The following is a 20,809-nucleotide window of genomic DNA, read 5'->3' on the forward strand; positions in this document are numbered from 1 at the left end:
ATGCTGGAGCGTGTCCAGAGAAGGGCCATGGGGATGCTCAGAGGGCTGCAGCAGCTCTGCTATGGGGACAGGCTGAAAGAGTTGGGACTGTGCAGTGTGGAGAAGAGAAGGCTCAAAGGTGACCTTCTTGTGGCCTTCCAGTATCTGAAGGGGGCCTACAAAAAAGCAGGGGAGGGACTTTTTAGGCTGTCAGGGAGTGACAGAGGACTGGGGGGAATGGAGCAAAGCTGGAGGTGAGGAGATAAAGAGTGGACATGAGGAGGAAGTTTTTCAACATGAGAGTGGTGAGAGGCTGGCATGGGTTGCCCAAGGAGGTAGTTGAGGCCCCATCCCTGGAGGTGTTTAAGGCCAGGCTGGATGAGTCTGTGGCCAGCCTGCTCTAGGGTAGGGTGTCCCTGGGTATGGCAGGGGGGATTGGAACTGGCTGCTCCTTGTGGTCCCTTCCAACCCTGACTGATTCTATGATTCTATATCCAAGTGAGTTTATGAGTCTGCTATTTTCTTGGAAATTCATCCTGCACATCTGCTGTCCTAGCCAGGAACTCAAATGGGAAGAAGTATCCTCTTAGGCTTTTCTTGCACAGATTTACCTTACATAGGGTAAAAAAAAATGAGGCAAGTCTCCTGGGAAGCCTCCTCTGCCAAAATCTCTGTCAGAGAATAGATGCAGCCGGTTCTAATGGCCATCAGTGGGTGTTTTAGTCCCAGTGTTAACTGCAGCTGTTTCTCTTCATTTCACAACACAGGAAGAAGGAGAAGATCTCACCATTCCCAGGACACAAGCAAAACAAGAAGCTGCTGTGACCTGGCCATGCCATAACAGAAAGTTATTCTGAGATTTACAGTCACCCTGGACTTCTGCACAGGGGCTGATGGACGTTCATTGCACTACACTGCTGGGTAAGAGAGAAGATGCTCAAGAATGAGGCTACATCATGGTTTCTCAAGTTTTCCTCTTTCCTTACTGGTGTTGCCTTCTGTCTGTCTGAACAGAGAGTCTGTGTTTTAAAGTCTGCCAGTCAGAGGAGCATTTATCCCCATTCTTTCAGCTGAGAAAATCCTTTCCATGTGGCCCACAAGTGTAATGAAAAGAGAAGCCACTTTTGCCAGAGACTGAACTTGTCTGTCAGAAAAATACAACTTACAGGTAAGTAAGTGCTATTCCTAGCAAAGAATCTGGGTCTTCTTCTGTGTGAGGCTAGAGAAGCTGCTCTTGGATAGAGCATTTTATGTGTAACAAGGAGAAGAGACTTGGGGTGTATACCACACTGTAAGCTATTCAACTTTTTGTTGCTGTAGCTGAACAAAGTTCTTCACTGAGAGAGTCATTGGACATTGGAATGGGCTGCCCGGGGAGGTGGTGGAGTCGCCGTCCCTGGGGCTGTTCAAGGCAGGATTGGACGTGGCACTTGGTGCCATGGTCTAGCCTTGAGCTCTGTGGTAAAGGGTTGGACTTGATGATCTATGAGGTCTCTTCCAACCTTGATGATACTGTGATACTGTGTAATATCCTCTTGTCAATATATTTGACAGGTAATAGCTGCTGACAGGAGTCATGTCTTGAAACTTTGGTCCAAGACATAGATGTCTGCTGCTTAGTTCAAAGTGCCTCGTGCTCCCCATTGCCTGGAAGACGAGCCAGGAATTGAGACAAACTCAGGAGCTGGCATAAAAGTTGGGTGGTAAAGAGCAGCCCTTGGGTCCAGATAGCACAATGATGGTCACCAGCTTACAGCACTTAATAATTTCTGGTCTGTGATGGTTTGGGTATTCCCTGCACCTCCCCCCCCCCCACACTTTAGAAATCACCCAGACTAGACTCAGCCAGCTCTGGGAATATGAATGAAGCTTGTATTTACAGCTAGCACAATATACAAGCAGTTATTTACAGTATACACAGTTTTAGACAGAAATAGACAAGGTAAAAGGTAATACAGAAACACAACTCCCCTCCCAGAAACCTGAGTCCCCAGGAGGGGCTCTCAACCACCCCTTCACCTTTCTCCTACCCCTCTCAACATTACCCCAGTCCCAAGGAAGAACAGAGATTCAGCCAGAGGTTAAGCAGCAAAGTGGGTTAGCCCAAAATGCAGGGTGAGGTTAGAGAGTAAGATGCAGCTCAGCCAGCAGCCCCAGCGAGAGTGATGGCATGAGTGTTATCAAATGTTTTTATTTCTTGTTCCTGTACTTCTCAGCAAGCCTGTGAGTGAAGTAGACTTCACCATTGTTTTCCTTTTACAGCCTGTAATCTAGTCCTTCTCACCAAAACATTCTAGCTACCTTCAAACTAGCACATGGTTTTATTAGGTCTTTCCTGGAAGCTTTGAAAGAGCTTACAGAAATGGCCAACTAAAAGACTTTGTTGTGCTTCCTGGCACCTTGATTTTATGTTTCTGCTTTCAGCTGCTTAAAATTATCCCAAGATATATATATATATATATATATATTTTTTTTTTTTTTTTTCCCTGCCCTACTCTCTGCACAGTGTGGTTCATATGATCTTAATCTTCTCTTTATAGCTTCACTCACAAATATGGGTCAGCACCAGGCACTTGAATGCCCAAGATCATTTCCATGCCATATATAAATAGTACACAGTTATTTCACAGTTTCATGTTCAGCTTGCAAGCTTCCAACAGCTTTGCATTCTCTTTCTAGCCTCATAGCACTTGGGTTCTTGAATGTGTGACTCAACATTACAGCAGAGGTTATTCCAGCCAAGAAAGTCCTGTTTTGGCTCCTGCGTATTGTCGTTCTCATTCCTGACGGCTGGTGTCAACTCAAAGCTGCTGTTGTGGGTCTTTCCAGCTCTGTGATGAGTCCAGCCAACAGCTGAGCTACGTTACCTTGTGCACATTAAGCAGAGCTTGGTCAGTCTGTCATCTTGCTAGGCAGTGGGGGAAGTCAGAGCGTCTCCACTTGGATGGATAACTAACGGCCAGCGTTCCCCTGTCTGACAGAGATAAGAGGCTGGTTAAAACCAAGGGAATTTATAGACTCTTCCCAAATATTGCCTGCCTTTTGTTTGCCACAGGACTTGTCATGTCTCCATTTCTGCGTATTGGTTTATCCAACTATGACAGTGGCCCTTACCTGCCATCCCAGGGGGAGGTGATTAACCCTTACTGCGCTGTGATGGTGAAGGAAGCTGTGGAGTCAGGTAAGTGGAGAGGCATGAAGTATGCATGTGAGCTTCTGTATGCTTGTGAGCTTCAATGTGCATGTGAGCTTCAATGTGCATGTGAGCTTCAATGTGCATGTGAGCTTCTGTATGCATGTGAGCTTCTGTATGCATGTGAGCTTCAGTGTGCATGTGAGCTTCTGTATGCATGTGAGCTTCTGTATGCATGTAAGCTTCTGTATGCATGTGAGTTTCTGTATGCATGTGAGCTTCTGTATGCATGTGAGCTTCAGTGCATGTGAGCTTCTGTATGCATGTGAGCTTCTGTGTGCATGTAAGCTTCTGTATGCATGTGAGCTTCTGTATGCTTGTGAGCTTCAATGTGCATGTGAGCTTCTGTATGCATGTAAGCTTCTGTATGCATGTGAGCTTCAGTGTGCATGTGAGCTTCTGTATGCATGTAAGCTTCTGTGTGCATGTAAGCTTCTGTATGCATGTGAGCTTCTGTATGCATGTGAGCTTCTGTATGCATGTGAGTTTCTGTATGCATGTGAGCTTCTGTATGCATGTGAGCTTCAGTGTGCATGTGGGCTTCTGTCAGACATATATGCACCTTACTGTATCATTGCTGGCATGTAGCAACCACCCAGGCAAGTCTTCATCAGGGTTTGTGGAGAGCTTTTTTGTGCCTCAGCACATTGCAGGTTTGATTTTTGACATGATGTGCAAGACCATCTGATTTTAAGATTATGCCAAACAAGTCTGTGTCTCTGCTTTGAGGTTATTATCGACTGAAATACAGGTCCCAGCATGTGACAGAGCAGATGAGCTGAGCTATATTTGGTTTCACTTTTCGATGAGCAGTTGGCTGGTTCGTCACTGGGACTCCAGACAGATGAAATCTGGATGGCCTAGAAATATCCTGGGAGGGCTGTCCTTCTTTGTCACCATTTTTTGAGCCACTGACAGGTCCAGTGACTTTCATGATTTTTTTAAAATAGCTCTCAAACAGCTATTAATTAACTCTGTCTTTGGAGAGAGAGTTAATTTCTGTTCCTAATTAGTCTGCTATATAAAATGCTTGAAAGTGAAACATCCTGTTTTCTATGTCTGGATATGTGGATTGTTCACAGAATCATACAATCAACCAGGTTGGAAGAGATTGTCCAGTCCAACTTGTCACCCAGCCCTGTCCAATCAACTGGACCATGGCACTAAGTGCCTTATCCAGGCTTTGCTTGAACACCTCCAGGCACGGTGACTCCACCACCTCCCTGGGCAGCCCATTCCAATGCCAATCACTCTCTCTGCCAACAACTTCCTCCTAACATGGTGGGATGACAGACATGACTGGGCTGTTATACTGGAGGGATATAACCTTTTCAGGAGAGATAGGCAAGGGAGAAGAGGAGGAGGGGTGGCCCTGTATATTAGAGAGTCACTCCATGCCATTGAGCTAGAAGTGAGGGATGAAGGGGTAGAGACCCTGTGGATTAAAATCAGAGGTAGGACTAATAAATCTGACACCCTGGTTGGAGTCTGTTACAGACCACCCAACCAGAATGAGGGAACAGATGAGATATTTTACAAACAGTTGGAGGCTGTCTCAAGATCTTCAGATCTTGTCCTTGTGGGTGACTTTAACCTGCCAGATATCTGCTGGGAACTTAATTCAGCAGAGAGGAGGCAGTCCAGGAGATTTCTGGAGTGCATGGAGGACAGCTTCATGACCCAACTGTTAAACGAGCCTACTAGGGGTCAAGCTCAGCTTGACCTGCTGCTCTCCAACAGAGAAGGGCTGGTAGGAGATGTGATAGTGGGAGGCTGCCTAGGGTGTAGCGACCACGAGTTAGTGGAGTTTTCAATATACAGGGAGGTAGGGAGGCACCTCAACAAAACCTACACCTTGGACTTTAGGAGGGCAAACTTCAATTTGCTCAAGGAACTTATTTCCAATGTCCCCTGGGCAGCAGTTCTTGAGAACAAAGGGGTCCAGGATGGTTGGACTTACTTTAAACAGGAACTCTTGAAGGCACAGGAACTGGCAGTTCCCACATGCCGAAAGATGAGCCGCAGGGGGAGGCGACCAGCCTGGATGAGCAAAGAGCTCCTGAAGGAAGTGGGGGAGAAAAAGAGGGTGTATCGCCTCTGGAAGGAGGGGAAGGCTTCTCCTGATGTGTTTAAGGAGGTAGCCAGACTATGTAGGAGAAAAATTAGAGAGGCTAAGGCTCAGCTAAAACTTAGGCTGGCCACTTCCGTGAAATTTAACAAAAAACACTTTTATAAATTTATCAATGCTAAAAGGAAGGGCAAGAAGACCCTCCACTCCTTACTGGACCAGGAGGGGAACACTATAACTGATGATGAAGCAAAGGCAGAGGTCCTGAATGCCTTCTTTGCCTCAATTTTCAACAGTAAGGAGAGAGGAGGAGGATGCAAATGGCCTCTTAAACTGGGGGATGGGGTCGGGGAGCAGTGTGTTCCCCTGGAAATTCATGAGGAATTAGTTCAGGACCTGCTGAGCCATCTGGACACCCACAAGTCCATGGGACCAGATGGGATCCATCCCAGGGTGCTGAGAGAGCTGGCAGCTGAGCTGGCCAAGCCACTCTCCATCATTTTCCAGCAGTCCTGGCTCACCGGAGAGGTTCCAGGAGACTGGAAAATGGCCAACGTGGTCCCCATCCACAAAAAGGGTCGGATGGAGGAACCTGGGAACTACAGACCCGTCAGCCTGACCTCAGTGCCAGGGAAACTGATGGAGCAGGTTCTCTTGGGGCCAATAACTGCGCACCTGAGGGATGGCAAAGATCTCAGGTCCAGCCAGCATGGGTTTAGGAAGGGCAGATCCTGCCTTTCTAACCTGATCTCCTTCTATGATCAGGTGACCCGCTTGGTGGATGTGGGGAGGCCTGTGGATGTGGTCTATCTGGACTTCAGCAAGGCCTTTGACACTGTCCCCCACAGCAAACTGCTGGCTAAGCTGTCAACCCGCGGCTTGGATGGTAACACTCTGTGCTGGGTTAGGAACTGGCTGGAGGGCCGGACCCAGAGAGTGGTGGTGAATGGTGCCACATCCAGCTGGCGGCCAGTCACTAGTGGTGTCCCTCAGGGATCAGTGCTGGGCCCCATCCTCTTTAACATCTTCATAGATGATCTGGATGAGGGCATCGAGTCAGTCATCAGCAAGTTTGCAGATGACACTAAGCTGGGGGCAGATGTGACTGAGCTGGAGGGCAGAAGGGCTCTGCAGCGGGACCTTGACCGCCTGCACAGATGGGCAGAGGCCAATGGGATGGGGTTCAATAGCTCCAAGTGCAGGGTGCTGCACTTTGGCCACAACAACCCCATGCAGAGATACAGGCTGGGGTCGGAGTGGCTGGAGAGCAGCCAGACAGAGAGGGATCTGGGGGTACTGATTGATACCCGCCTGAACATGAGCCAGCAGTGTGCCCAGGTGGCCAAGAGAGCCAGTGGCATCCTGGCTTGTATCAGGAGTGGTGTGGTCAGCAGGAGCAGGGAGGTCATTCTGCCCCTGTACTCTGCACTGGTCAGACCACACCTCGAGTACTGCGTTCAGTTCTGGGCCCCCCAGTTTAGGAAGGACATTGAGATGCTTGAGCGTGTCCAGAGAAGGGCGACGAGGCTGGTGAGAGGCCTTGAGCACAAGCCCTACGAGGAGAGGCTTAGGGAGCTGGGGTTGTTTAGCCTGGAGAAGAGGAGGCTCAGGGGTGACCTTATTGCTGTCTACAACTACCTGAGGGGTGGTTGTGGCCAGGAGGAGGTTGCTCTCTTCTCTCAGGTGGCCAGCACCAGAACAAGAGGACACAGCCTCAGGCTGTGCCAGGGGAAATTTCAGCTCGAGGTGAGGAGAAAGTTCTTCACTGAGAGAGTCATTAGGCACTGGAATGGGCTGCCTGGGGAGGTGGTGGAGTCGTCGTCCCTGGGGCAGTTCAAGGCAAGGTTGGATGTGGCACTTGGTGCCATGGTCTAGCCTTGGGCACTGTGGTAAAGGGTTGGACTTGATGATCTGTGAGGTCTCTTCCAACCTTGGTGATACTGTGATACTGTAACATCCAGCCTATACTTCCCCCAGCACAACCTGAGACTGTGTCCCCTTATTCTGTTGCTGGTTGCCTGGCAGAAGAGACCAACCCCACTTGGCTACAGCCTCCCTTCAGGTAGTTGTACGCAGCAATGACGTCCCCCCGAGCCTCCTCTTCTACAGTCTCAAGTTGTGGCAGGGGAGGTCTAGGCTGGATGTTAGGAGGAAGTTGTTGTCAGAGAGAGTGATTGGCATTGGAATGGGCTGCCCAGGGAGGTGGTGGAGTCACCGTCCCTGGAGGTGTTGAAGCAAAGCCTGGATGAGGCACTTAGTGCCATGGTCTAGCTGATTGGCCAGGGCTGGGTGCTAGGTTGGACTGGATGATCTTGGAAGTTTCTTCCAAGCTGGTTGATCCTATGATTCTGTGATTATCTGACTGTATTTGAAATGCTTGCACCTTTGCTTTGTGATTGTTTTGCTCATGGCTTGCTCTCCAGCTCCCTGTTTGCACAAAACACTTTCTACTTGATGGTAGTGGAATTAAAAAACAAACAAGCCCCAAATAACAAAAAAAAAACCCCAAAAAACAACTGTATTAGTGCCCTGATATGTAATTTTTTTGTTAAAATGCCATGTCCAAGAAGCAGGAGTGGATCAGCTGCAAATCTGATGAGAGATGGAAATAATCCTGACTCCCAGCCTTGTGCTCTGACACATGGCTATTAAAATTTCTTGAGGGCAAATGATTGCTATATAGCAGTGAGTGCAGAATGCAGGGCAGGGTGTGCCTAAACCCAGTCCTGATTCCAGGATAGATCAAATCACAAATCTCTGCAAGCTCTATGCTGGAATCAGTTTGGTAGATGACTCTGCTCTGACATTTACAATGCTGTGCTGTGAATCAGATATGTATCATGTGTGGCATTAGCAAATCTGAGCTGGTTGATTGCAGACAGAGCAGTGGTCAATGATTAATATGTTTGGTTTCTTGCCCATGACAGAGGGGTTGGAACTAGATGATGCTTGTGGTCCCTTCCAACCCTGACTGATTCTATGATTCTAAAATGGACTCTGACTTTGGGTTCGTGCCAAAGGCTGTCCCTATGTCAACCAGCCCTGATGGATACATCACTGGGACAGAGGTCCTCAGGATTCTGGAAGTAATAGAATCATAGAATCAACCAGGTTGGAAGAGACCTCCAGGATCATCCAGTCCAACCTATCAATACACACCATCTGCAGACACAGAGGTGTCACAGCAAGGCCACCCTAAAGTTCAGCATGCATCCTGAGCAGCCTTTTCCCCACTGGCATATTTTGTAAAGGGGACACTAGAATGTGATGGTTTGGGTTTGTTAGTCTGTCTTTTTCTGGTATACAAAAGGAAAAGTAGTTGGCAGATCAGAAATCTTTTCAGATGTTAAATGTCCCACTTCTTACACCCTAAGGTTTGTGATGGTTTGGGTGTTCCCCACCCCCCCACACTTTGGGAATCACCCAGACTAGACTCAGCTGGCTCTGGAAATTTGAATGAAGCTTATATTTACAGCTAGCTCAATATACAAGCAGATATTTACAGTATATACAGTTACAGACAGAAATAGACAAGGGAAAAGGTAATACAGAAACACAGCAGCCCTCCCAGAAACCTGAGTCCCCAAGAGGGGCTCCCAACCACCCTTTCACCTTCTCCCACCCCTCTCAACCTTACCCCAGCCCCAAGGAAGAATGGAGGTTCTGCCAGGAGGTTAGGAAGCAAAGTGGATTAATAAAAAAAAAAAAACACTAGAGAAATGGAGGGTGAGGTTAGAGAGAGAGATGCATCTTGGAGCTCTCCAGCAGGAGAAGTGGGACTCTCTTATCTATGTTTGGATTTTTGTTCTTATACCTCTCAGCAAGCCTATGAGTGAGGTAGACATCAGCCTTGTTTTTCTTCCACAGCCTATAATCTAGTTCTTCTCACCAAAACTTTCTAGCTAGCTTCAAACTAGCACAAAGCAGATATTTACAGTATATACAGTCATAGACAGAAATAGACAAGGTAAAAGGTAATACAGAAACACAACAGCCCTCCCAGAAACCTGAGTCCCCAGGAGGGGCTCACAACCACCCTTCCACCTTCTCCCCCACCCCTCTCAACCTTACCCCAGTCCCAAGGAAGAATGGAGGTTTGGCCAGAGGTTTAGGAAACAAAGTGGATTAATCAGAGAGACAGCAGAGAGGCTAGAGAGAGAAATGCAGCTCAGCCACTTCCCCCAGGAGAAGTGGCAGGACTCCCTCATCTGTGTTTGGATTTTTGGTTTTACACATCTCAGCAAGCCTATGAGTGAGGTAGACATCAGCCTTGTTTTCCTTCCACAGCCTGTAATCTAGTTCTTCTCACCAAAACATTCTAGCTAGGCTCAAACCAGCACATAGAATCTGAGTCCTAATTTTTTAGCAAAACAAAACTCCCTATGCTCCACATAGTAAAAACTATTCTGGCAATTTATTACTGATGGCAAACAAGTTCAGAGGCACCTCTGAGGTATGAAAAAAATCTGCCCTTTAAAAATGGCTTCTGCCTCCATGAGCCATCTGGCCCTGTGCCATTTTACCACCTGTCTTGGTGACATTTGCTTCATGATAGATCCTGCTCTGTGTTTGAACTCAGCAAGCCACCAGGAGAAGTGCTCCTGGCTACAGCAGAAGCTCCTGCCCAGGAAAGACAGATGCTGTTTGATTTTTCAGCAGCCCAGATCTAGATTAACCCTTGGCAGCATTCCACAGACGTCAGCAGGGATGCGCTGGAGGTGACTCTCTGATCCCATATATTGGCCAGTTCCTTCTCATTCCAGGATTTGTTTAGCTAAGCTGTATATTTTGGAGCCTGGTGCCAACAACAGCACTTGTTTTTTGCAAGTGCTCTGCTTCACATCTGTGGAGTTTCACTGATGTAGGAAGGTCCTTACTGAGGTTTCTGTTCTTTGTGATGCCAGGAAGTTTACATCTCAGTTTTACATCTCGTTTCTATGTCTTGTTTTTATATTCTGTGTGCTTTTGTTGAAAGAGGGCATGAAAAATATACTTGCATGCTGGATGGGAATCATAAAATCATAGAATGATAGGGCTTGGAAGGGACCTCTGGAGATCACTGAGTCCAACCCTCCTTCTGGAACAGGATGACTCAGGCCAGGCCACACAGAAACACATCCAAGCGGGTTTTGAAAGTCTCCAGAGGAGACTTCACAACCTCATTGGGCAGCCTGCTCCAGTGCTTTGTCACCCTCACAGTAAAGAAGTTTTTCCTCATGTTGAGGTGGAAATTCCTGTGTCCTGGTTTGTGTCCATTTCCCCTTGTCCTATCACAGGGCACTGAAAAGAGACTTCTTTAGGTATCTGTAAACATTAATAAAATCCCCTCTCAGTGACCTCAGGATGTGATGCTTAAATCTGCATGTGTGAAAAGTCAACCCCATTTAACTAATAGAGACCAATTTACCTTAGTCTGAGTGCTTTAAACTTTGGGGAAACCAGATTTGAACCTAAGACTTATCTGCACAGCCACTTGCCATATGGAACAGGACAAGCTGAAAAGGCATTTTACACTGCAGGAATGATCTCCACTGTTTTGAGATGCAGCCCAGTGCTGATGGTCAGAGCACACTGCACCTTAAATCAAGTTTATGTGTTTGAATCAGTTGCAAAACTACTTTGTGAGGGCCTGGTGTGGGGTCAGAGAGTGAAATTCTAGCAAGTTAGTGTTGGTTGCAGGGTCCTGCATGCATCTTCTCAGGAAGATATCTTCTCAAGCTGAATCTCTCTAGTGAGTATAGTTAATGTAGTGGCTCTGGCAACCATTTCTCCAATGTATGGGGTAGTGGAGGGAATCTTTTGCTATAATCTTGCAGCCCTTGTGCTTGGCAAATATTCCTGAGATGCATATTACACAACCAGGAATCACTGTGTTCTTTTTCCTCCTTATTTCCTGCCTCAAATAACTTTGGAGCTTGTTTGCCAATTTTAATCCACCCTGGAGGTATGCTACAAGCCTTAGAAATCCTCAAGTTCCTGCTGGTGTAAATACAGCTGAACAGAGGGAAGAATCCTGAATTAGTCCTCTCATCTTGGAAAAAGATTTTGTCCAGGTGTCATGTGCTTTTCTAGCTGAGTGGCATGAGGGACAGGCTGGGATTACTGCAATTAGGAGCAGAGTTTTTGGAAGAAAGGAGTCACAGGTCTGCTGCTCCCATGGGCTGCCCAGGGAGGTGGTGGAGTCGCCGTCCCAGGAGGTGTTGAAGAAAAGCCTGGATGAGGCACTTAGTGCCATGGTATAGATGACTGGACAGGGCTGGGTGCTAGGCTGGACTGGATGATCTTGAAGATCTCTTCCAACCTGGTTGATTCTGTGATTCTATGACTGCTTTTTATTCTCTTATTCTTCCAGCTTCAGTGCTTGATGGGTTGAAAATCTTGAGATGGTAACTATCAAATAGAATTTACCTTGAGTAAGCATCCAAGCCTTTTACAGAGCTGCATGAAATTCAGTAGGCTGTATGAAATAAAGAAAGCTGAGGTTGTTTTCAGGGAGAAGTAACTGGAGAGAATTCTCTGCAAACTGATGCTGAACCTCAGGGATACCCATTTTATATCCAGTACCTTGTTAAAATGTCTGCTATGAAGGAAGAATAATGAAGAGAGATGCGGGAAGAGTTTGCTAGCTTGAAAACTCTACACCACTGTGGATGTGGTGCAGGTCTGCTAGACAGTTCATGTACTGACATCTCTGTGTTAGCAACTGACTGGACATGCCTTCCAGCTGAACCTTAATCACAGTGCATCCAGCTTTTGGGGGAACTGCAGCAAAATTGCTGCATTTTGCATTGCCGTGGGACAGGTGATGCCTGTAGCTGGTTATTTGTGATGAGATTAGGTGTGAATATGTTTGTATAGAATCATAGAATCAAGCAGGTTGGAAGAGACCTCCAAGATCATCCAGTCCAACCTAGCACCCAGCCCTACCCAGTCATCTAGACCATGGCACTAAGTGCCTCAGCCAGGCTTTTCTTCAACACCTCCAGGGACAGCGACTCCACCACCTCCCTGGGCAGCCCATTCCAATGCCAATCACTCTCTCTGCCAACAACTTCCTCCTAACATCCAGCCTAGACCTCCCCTGGCACAACTTGAGACTGTGTCCCCTTGTTCTGTTGCTGCTTGCCTGGCAGAAGAGACCAACCCCCACCTGGTTACAACCTCCCTTCAGGTAGTTGTAGACAGCAATGAGGTCTGCCCTGTAGTTTACATCTGAGATCTGCTCCACAGACTAAATGGAGTCAAGAGTGGAAATTATCTTTTCTGAGGCATATGTCTGTATCTGGTCTAACTCTGTTGGATTATATTCTCTTTACTGACTCTGAAGGGAGCCAACGTTTAGACAGCTCAGATTTAGACATGCACTTTGTAGACACCTAATGTTAAGTGAGATGAATCCCATCCTCATTTTCACTATACATAGTAAGCTCTTAAGACACTCTAACATGGTCTATTACACATTGTGTCAGAAGAGAGATCTCAAGGTGAGTAAGTAACACAGATCTATCTCAGGGGGTGTGAAGTGGTGGCGTTGGTGCAGATGAAAAGTATGTGCAGTTAATCCAAACCACTTCTTGTTGACAGAGAATGGCCAAGTTTACGTGCAGAAGAAGCCCACCATGTACCCGCCCTGGAACAGCACTTTTGATGCCCATATCAACAATGGCAGGGTCATGCACATCGTTGTCAAGGACAAAAGTGCTGAAATGGTTTCAGAGACCACAGTGGAACTCAAGGTGCTGGCAGAGAGGTGCAAAAAAAGCAATGGGAAGACGGAGATATGGGTAAGGATTGTTAACTTCTCTTGCAGGATGTGATGGGAGCTGCTGTGGTGTAGGGCAATGCCTTGTGTCTATGCTGGGCTATGACTGCAAGCATCAGGGCAGCAGAAACTGGTTGCCATCCAAGGAATAATGTTTTGAGTCTGTATGAGTATGACTTGAAGGAAAGACTTCCATGCGTGATAGAAAAAAGGATCCTGGCACTTTTGTAGCACCTGCTGCTGCTACATGCCCTCTCTTAGCAAGGATTCTGATCCAGGTGAGCTGTGCCCATGTATCAGTCTTTGCTTCAAAAACCCACTGGGGACAAATGCTAATGTAACTGGCTCCATGTGAATTCTTTTATGTGCTCTGGGGAAACAGCTTTAAAAATTTAATCTACTTTCATGTAATTGATTCGTAGCTGTCTGACTTCAGAGCTATGTCAGAAGAACTCCTTTAAAGCCACGGGAGGAACAGTGGAGTAAATTTGAAGTAAGAGTCTTCATAAGGACGCTAATTGTAAGGTTTTGTTCCTTAGCAGTCCAAGCAGGAAAGCTATTGACAATAGTCTTTAACAAGCAGTTTTTAGTTGCTATATCATGAATAACAATGAACTGGAAAGATATTTGGAGAAAAAAAACCTGATTTTCTGAATTTTTTTCTTTGGTTGGTTGGTTTATTTTTCCTGCCAGTTCTTGAGCTAAGCTGCTTGGGTTAAGTGAAGAGTAAAGTCAAAATGGCCTTGGTCACTTAACAGACCTGAGAACAAGATTTGGTGGAGATTTACACATTTAACACATAACTTAGAAAGGACTGAGATACTTAGTGTGACTCCATCCCTAGGTTCAAAAGCCATGGGAGTAGTGTAGTGAGGAGGAGAGAGGGCACGAAGGCTGAGATGGTGCTTGGTTGCAGCAAGAGGAACAGACATGCGTTCAAGTGCAGTGGCTGGTCCTGTTGTGTCCCAGCTTGATAACACTCCTGAGATCTCCTCTCCACTTACTACTCAATACAAGCCACAACCCAGGGAGAATGGTCCCAGATATTCCATCCTACAAGGGTCAGAATGGGAAGGAATAACATTTTTCTCACTTTTCTGTGCAAGGGCACTTTTTCAGCTGGAAGATAGAGGCAACCCTGCTCAGACTGTGCTGGGACTGGGTGGAAAAGACACTGTTGTGGTTCTCTGGCTGAAGAAGTTCTTGAAAGTATGTCATCTAATTCTTGGGCACGTTGATCCAGATTTATAAACACACCTATGGACAGAGGTTCAGACAGGTGGGAATTTCCAGGGCCTGGAGAGAGGCCCAAATATGCCTTGGAAATCTTATAGCACCACTCATATTAATTGTAATGGAAGTTAGGCTTGCAGGAACAAGCTTTTAAAGCATACCAACATCTTTTCAGAATCATAGAATGGTTTGGATTGGAAGGGATCTTAGAGATCATCTAGTTCCAACTCCCCTGCCTATGACAGAGACACCTTCTGCTAGAACAGGTAGTTCAAAACCTCACCCAAACATGGCCTTAAATGCCTTTAGGGAGGGGGTATCCACAGACTATCTGCACAACCTGTTCCAGTGTCTCACCACTCTCCCAGTGCAGAAGAATTTCTGCCTTGCATCTAATCTAAATCTACCCTCGTTGAGTTTAAAGTCATTACCTTTTGTGCTGTCTCTACATGCCCTTGCAAAAAAAGTCTCTCTCCATCTTTCCTATAGACACCATTTCATAGAATCATAGAATATTAGGGAGTGGAAGGGACCTCAAAAGATCATCCAGTCCAACCCCCCTGCCAGGATCACTTTTTTTTTCTTCCTTACAGTCCAGTTTTCATCTTTATTATTTTTTATCCCACTTCTCCCTCATCTCTCTCCTTTCCTCTCCATCTTCTATTTTCTCACATCTTCCTCCTTTTCTTTCCACCTCCATCCTTTTCCTCTCCATCTCCCTCACTTCAGCACCACCTCCATTCTTCCACCATATCTGCCCCTTTTCCAGCCCATACTGCATTTTCCCCTTTTTCCCCCCAAATCCAGAGTTCTGTTGGAGTCTCCTCCCACCTCCACTCCCCACCCCCCCCACCCCTCCCACCCCGGTGGAGTCTCCTCCCACCCCAGGTGTGACCACTTTGCCTTCCCTGCCCACTCCCCTTTTTAATCAGCCCCAGACAGGCAGAAGCCCCAAGTTTGCCCAACTGGGAAGAAGGATCCTCCTTCCCTCCATCCCTGGTGAGTCCCCATGGTGTGCACTGGGTGAATGGTGAAGGGAGACAAAGGCCAGGGGGCCTGGTGGCCCCCTGGTTAGCTAGGAAGCAGGTTTATGATCGCTCTAACATCACCCACGGGTGCTGGTTGAGCCTTCTTACTTGGGCTGAGCTCCTCTATGTTTAGCTGCTTCTTTCTGCTCACTTATGATGTGCTTAAGCACTTAGCGAATCACAGAATGGTTTAGGTTGGAAGGGACCTCAAAGCTCATCCAGTTCCAACCCTCTGCCATAGGCACAGACACCTCCCAGTAGAACAGGTTGCTTCAGAGGAGCTTGTATGCCATTTTGAGAGGCTGGGGACTGAGTGGCTGGAGAGCAGCCAGGAGGAAAGGGACCTGGGGGTACTGATAGATAGTAGCTGAAGCTGAGCCAGCAGTGTGCCCAGGTGGCTAAGAGAGCCAATGGCATCCTGGCCTGCATCAGGAACAGTGTGGCCAGCAGGACAAGGGAGGTTATTCTGCCCCTGTACTCAGCACTGGTCAGGCCACACCTTGAGTACTGTGTCCAGTTCTGAGCCCCTCAATTCAAGAGAGATGTTGAGGTGCTGGAAGGTGTCCAGAGAAGGGCAACAAAGCTGGTGAAGGGCCTGGAACACAAACCCTATGAGGAAAGGCTGAGGGAGCTGGGGGTGTGCAGCCTGCAGAAGAGGAGGCTCAGGGCAGACCTCATTGCTGTCTACAACTACCTGAAAGCACATTGTAGCCAGGTGGGGGGTGGCCTCTTCTGCCAGGCAACCAGCAATAGAACAAGGGGACACAGTCTCAAGTTGTGCCGGGGTAGGTCTAGGCTGGATGTTAGGAGGAAGTTGTTGCCAGAGAGAGTGATTGGCATTGGAATGGGCTGCCCAGGGAGGTGGTGGAGTCACCATTCCTGGAGGTGTTCAAGAAAAGACTGGATGAGGCATTTGGTGCCATGGTCTAGTTGACTGGCTAGGGCTGGGTGCTAGGTTGGACTGGATGATGTTGGAGGTCTCTTCCAACCTGGTTGATTCTATGATTCTATGAAAGATAAGCTGATAAACTTTCCTGTGGCTTGTGTCTGCACGTCACTATTATCCTGAGCCCAGTTTGCCATTCCAAGGGTGATGAGCTGAAATACCAAGTTATAGACCAAGTTTGTGGAGAGGTGGCCCTTGCTACAGGTGGGCAGATGGCCCCAATCTGCAGGACAAGTAGCATTTAGGTACTGGAAGACTGCTATAAGATATCCCTGAAGCCTTCTTCAGGCTGATCAACTCAGACTCTCATAGCTTGTCTTTGCAGGCCTTTCCAAGTAGGCAGCCGGAGTTGGTTGATTCTTTTAGAGGTTGTGGTGGTTTGGGTGTACCCTGCCCCCACACACTTTAGGAGCACCCCACTAGACTCAGCCAGCTCTGGGAATATGAATGAAGCTTTTTATTTACAGCTAGCACAATATACAAGCAGATATTTACAGTATAGACAGTTATAGACAGAAATAGACAAGGTAAAAGGTAATACAGAAACACAACAGCCCTCCCAGAAACCTGAGTCCCCAGGAGGGGCTCTCAACCACCCCTGCACCTTCCCCCTGCCCCTCCCAACCTTACCCCAGTCCTAAGGAGGAAAAGAGGTTCAGCCAAGAGGTTAAGAAGCAAAGGTGAGGTTAGGGACCTGCAGCTCAGTCCGAAGCCAGCCAGAAAGTGAAGACAAAATGGCCAAAGTGTTATCTAATGTTTGCATTCTTCTTCAGCAAGACTCTGAGGGAAGCAGACATCACCATTGTTTTCCTTTCACAGCCTGTGATCTCTTTTCACCAAAACATTCTACCCTGCTTCAAACTAGCACAGAGGTGCTCTCACTTTTCCCTTGCGAGGTCCTCTGGGAGCAACAAGCTGTCTCTATAGATAATGCTGGTTCTGATCTGCCTACAGATTCTGTGCTTTAGTTTCATTTGTTTTTTTTTATCATGCTGGTCCATGAGTTTGGTAGGAGGTAGTCTAGCTTCTCAGTACTTGCTCCTACTCTGCCTTGTTGGCCCACGTGGGTATGAGGAACCTAAAAATCAAGATTCGTTTGTATTTACCACTTCCCACTGGGCAAAGGAGATAGCTTGAACCATCCAAAACTATTGTGACTTCTTTCAATGACTGTTTAATGATTCCAGTGGTCTTTTTTCTCTTGTTTTTCTTCACTTGTCTCAACCAGCTAGAACTGAAACCTCAAGGGAGAATGCTGATGAATGCACGATACTTCCTGGAAATAAGTGGCAAGTGCTTTTTGTTTCTTAATTGATAGCTCTGATTTCTGGCTATGTGGGCAGGCAAGGCATCTTCACTGAAAGCAGCACCTTTGTCACTACTGATCCCTTCATAGGAACTATCATAAAGCAATTTGTACTGCATTGTGAGGATGGAGATTGAGTGTTCCTCTGTGATTTGCAAGGCAGATTTTTGTCCATTTCACCACAGTGGCCACGAGGTTAGGCAGGTGGGGGTTGGTCTCTTCTCCCACACAACCAGAAACAGAAGAAGGTGACACAGTCTCAAGTTGTGCCAGGGGAGGTCTAGGCTGGGTGTTAGGAGGAAGTTGTTGGCAGAGAGAGTGATTGGCATTGGAATGGGCTGCCCAGGGAGGTGGTGGAGACACTGTCCCTAGAGGTGTTGAAGCAAAGCCTGGCTGAGGCACTTAGTGCCATGGTCTGGTTGATTGTCTACAGCTGGGTGCGAGGTTGGAGTGGCTGATCTTGGAGGTCTCTTCCAAACTGGTTGATGTTATGATAAGGTTAGAGTTGTTCATTACACTGAGCAAGACAAAACAGATATAGAAGGAGCTGGCTGCCTCTGAAATTCTTCTGCTTGCACGTAAACTGTCTCAATGTGCATTTTGGTGCCGATGTAAAGGCTGGGATACAATTTATGGTTGACAACACCTGTTAGTGTTAGTTGGGCTTTTAAGATCTAGAGCAATATAGGCAAATCAGAAAAGGAGCCTAGAGAATGGTTCATTTGATTGAATGCAAGATGAGCTGAGTTGTTCCCTGGGCTCCTGCCCCATCTAGGCCTCCTGGCATGTGGCAGCAGCTTAGTCACCCTGGACAAGGAACACATAGTCATTTGCATGTCATCAGTGGGAACCAAATCTCACATGCAGAGTCCAGTGTCCATGTGAAATGCATTTTGCTTTGTTGAAGAAAATGGGTTTGTAGTCCAAATGCTCAGTCTTATTCACAGAATCAGTCAGGGTTGGAAGGGACCACAAGGGTCACCTAGTGCCAACCTCCCCTGCCATGGCCACAGACACTCTATCCTAGAGCAGGCTGGCCACAGCCTCATCCAGCCTGGCCTTAAACACTTCCAGAGATGGAGCCTACCTCCCTGGGCAACCCATTCCAGCCTCTCACGACTCTCATGCTGAATATCTTCCTTCTCATCTCCACTCTGAATCTCCCCACCTCCAGCTTTGCTCCATTCCCCCCAGTCCTCTGTCACTCCCTGACAGCCTAAAAAGTCCCTCTCCAGCTTTTTTGTAGGCCCCCTTCAGATATTGGAAGGTCACAAGAAGGTCATCTTGGAGCCTTCTCTTCTTCAGGCTGAACAGCCCCAAATCTTTCAGTCTGTCCTCACAGCAGAGGGGCTCCAGCCCTTTGAGCATTCTCACGGCCCATCTCTGGACATGCTCCAGCAAGTCTACATCCTTGTTGTAATAGAGGCTCCAGAAGTAGATGCAGTACTCCAGGTGGGGTCTCACCAGAGTGGAGTAGAGGGGCAGAATCACCTCCCTCAACCTGCTGGCCACAATTCTCCTGATGCAGCCCAGGCTCTGACTGGCCCTCCAGGCTGCAAGTGCACACAGCTGGCTTATGTTGAGCTTCTCATCCACCAGCATCCCCAGTTCCCTTTCCTCAGGGCTGCTCTCCAGCCACTCGCTGCCCTGCCTGCCTTTGTGTTTTGCATTGCAGGACCCTACTCTTGGTCTTGTTGAACCTCATGAGGTTGGCTTGTGCCCACCTCTCCATCCTGTCCAAGTCCCCCTGGATGGCATCCCTGCCCTCCAGCCTATCTGCTGCACCACACAGCTTGATGTCATTGGCAAACTTGCTGAGGGTGCAAGTCCAGCAAGTTTAAAGTCATTTTCTGTCCTTGTGTCATTAATGTCCTTGTAGGGATGGCAGATTAAAAAGGCATCCAAGTAAGCCTTCTATGGGTTTTGGAAATGAATATGTCTTGATGAGATTTGTTTCCATGTGTGAGTCATTAGTTAGAGTCGTTTAGTATTTTGGGAGCTGCTTCTAGTGTTGAGTTTATGGTTGGACTTGATGGCCTTAGAGGTCTTTTCCAACCCTAATGATTCTGTGATCCTATTTTATGATTTTCAAGGCACTTGATCAGAACAGAATTCCTTAATAAATCTTCTGCTTTCTTCCCTGCCCTAGATGCAAAGGATCTGTCTGACTGTGAGACTGAAGACTTCTTCTCCTTGCACCAGCGCAGGGGAGCTATCAAACAGGCCAAAATCCACAATGTCAAGTGTCATGAGTTCACAGCCACCTTCTTTCCACAACCTACCTTCTGCTCTGTCTGTCATGAGTTTGTATGGTAAATGAAAATCTCTCTCTTGGTTTTCCCTGTTTAAGGCTAGGAACATGATGCTTAGGAGAGGACATGATTTTGTGGCAGTGTTAGGTTTACAGTTGGACTTGGTGGACTTAAATATCTTTTCCAACCTGTTTGATTCTAAGATCACAAGATGTCAGGGGTTGGAAGGGACTCAAGGAGATCAATGAGTCCAATCCCCTCTGCCAGAGCAGGACAATACTGTCTAGCAGAGATCACAGAGGAACACATCCAGGGAGGGAGATCCCTCTAGGGAGGGAGACTCCACAACTCTCTGGGGAGCCTGTTCCAGTGCTCTGGGACCCTTACAGTCAAGAAGTTCCCCTTTGTGTTGAGGTGGAACCTCTTGTGCTGCAACTTTCACCCATTGCTCCTTGCTTGCTCCCTGAGACAGGACAAGAAGAGCCTGTCCCCAGCTCCTGGTGATTCTCTGGTGAATGTCTCCTCTTCTGCTGTCAGTCAAGGCAGCAGGACAGGACCCTTCGCCTTTTGCTTGTAGAGTTGTTGCATCACTTCAAGGAAGTGGTTCACAATTGTAATTCCAACTGTGACAATTCATTTTTAGTTTGTTTCTCATCATTTCTTGTATGTTTTTGGCCCAATGCACAAACATGTCTCATCAGCCCAGTTTGCTGTTTGGCTGTTGCAAAATTCAGGATGTGGATCTGTGCTGAAAATGCTCTGAAACCCACAGGGAATCACTCCACAGCTGGATTTAGTGAAGATACTTAGATTACAGAAGCTCTGCAAAGGCTGGCAAAAGTCAGAGCTGGTTTGTTCTGTTTTCTTTCACAAATGTTGTTTTGCTTTCTTTTGTCAAGGCTTTTAGGCAACTTGGAATTAACCATTTGTCTGTTTATTTCAGGGGGCTGAATAAACAAGGCTACCAATGCAGACGTAAGAAACTGCTTTGATTTTTGCTACTAGCATTATTGGCCTTTTCCTGAGGAACTCTTAGTAACAC

The 20,809-nt window shown here is 47.2% G+C and overlaps 1 protein-coding gene across 1 annotated transcript in view; it reads left to right on the forward strand.

Annotated features, from left to right (window-relative positions):
• Positions 1-1,003: 1,003 nt before the first annotated feature.
• Positions 1,004-20,809, forward strand: part of PRKCQ (protein kinase C theta) — a 66,283-nt gene continuing 46,477 nt past the window's right edge. Inside the window, exons 1-6 of the mRNA XM_064142700.1 lie at positions 1,004-1,147; positions 3,035-3,160; positions 12,825-13,024; positions 17,438-17,498; positions 19,665-19,827; positions 20,711-20,742. Of these exons, the coding sequence (XP_063998770.1) occupies positions 3,043-3,160; positions 12,825-13,024; positions 17,438-17,498; positions 19,665-19,827; positions 20,711-20,742 (574 nt within the window). The 5' untranslated portion in view covers positions 1,004-1,147; positions 3,035-3,042. The remainder of the gene's footprint in view (positions 1,148-3,034; positions 3,161-12,824; positions 13,025-17,437; positions 17,499-19,664; positions 19,828-20,710; positions 20,743-20,809) is intronic.

This window comes from Pogoniulus pusillus, chromosome 4 (genome assembly GCF_015220805.1).
Source record: "Pogoniulus pusillus isolate bPogPus1 chromosome 4, bPogPus1.pri, whole genome shotgun sequence".
Lineage (NCBI taxonomy): Eukaryota > Metazoa > Chordata > Aves > Piciformes > Lybiidae > Pogoniulus > Pogoniulus pusillus.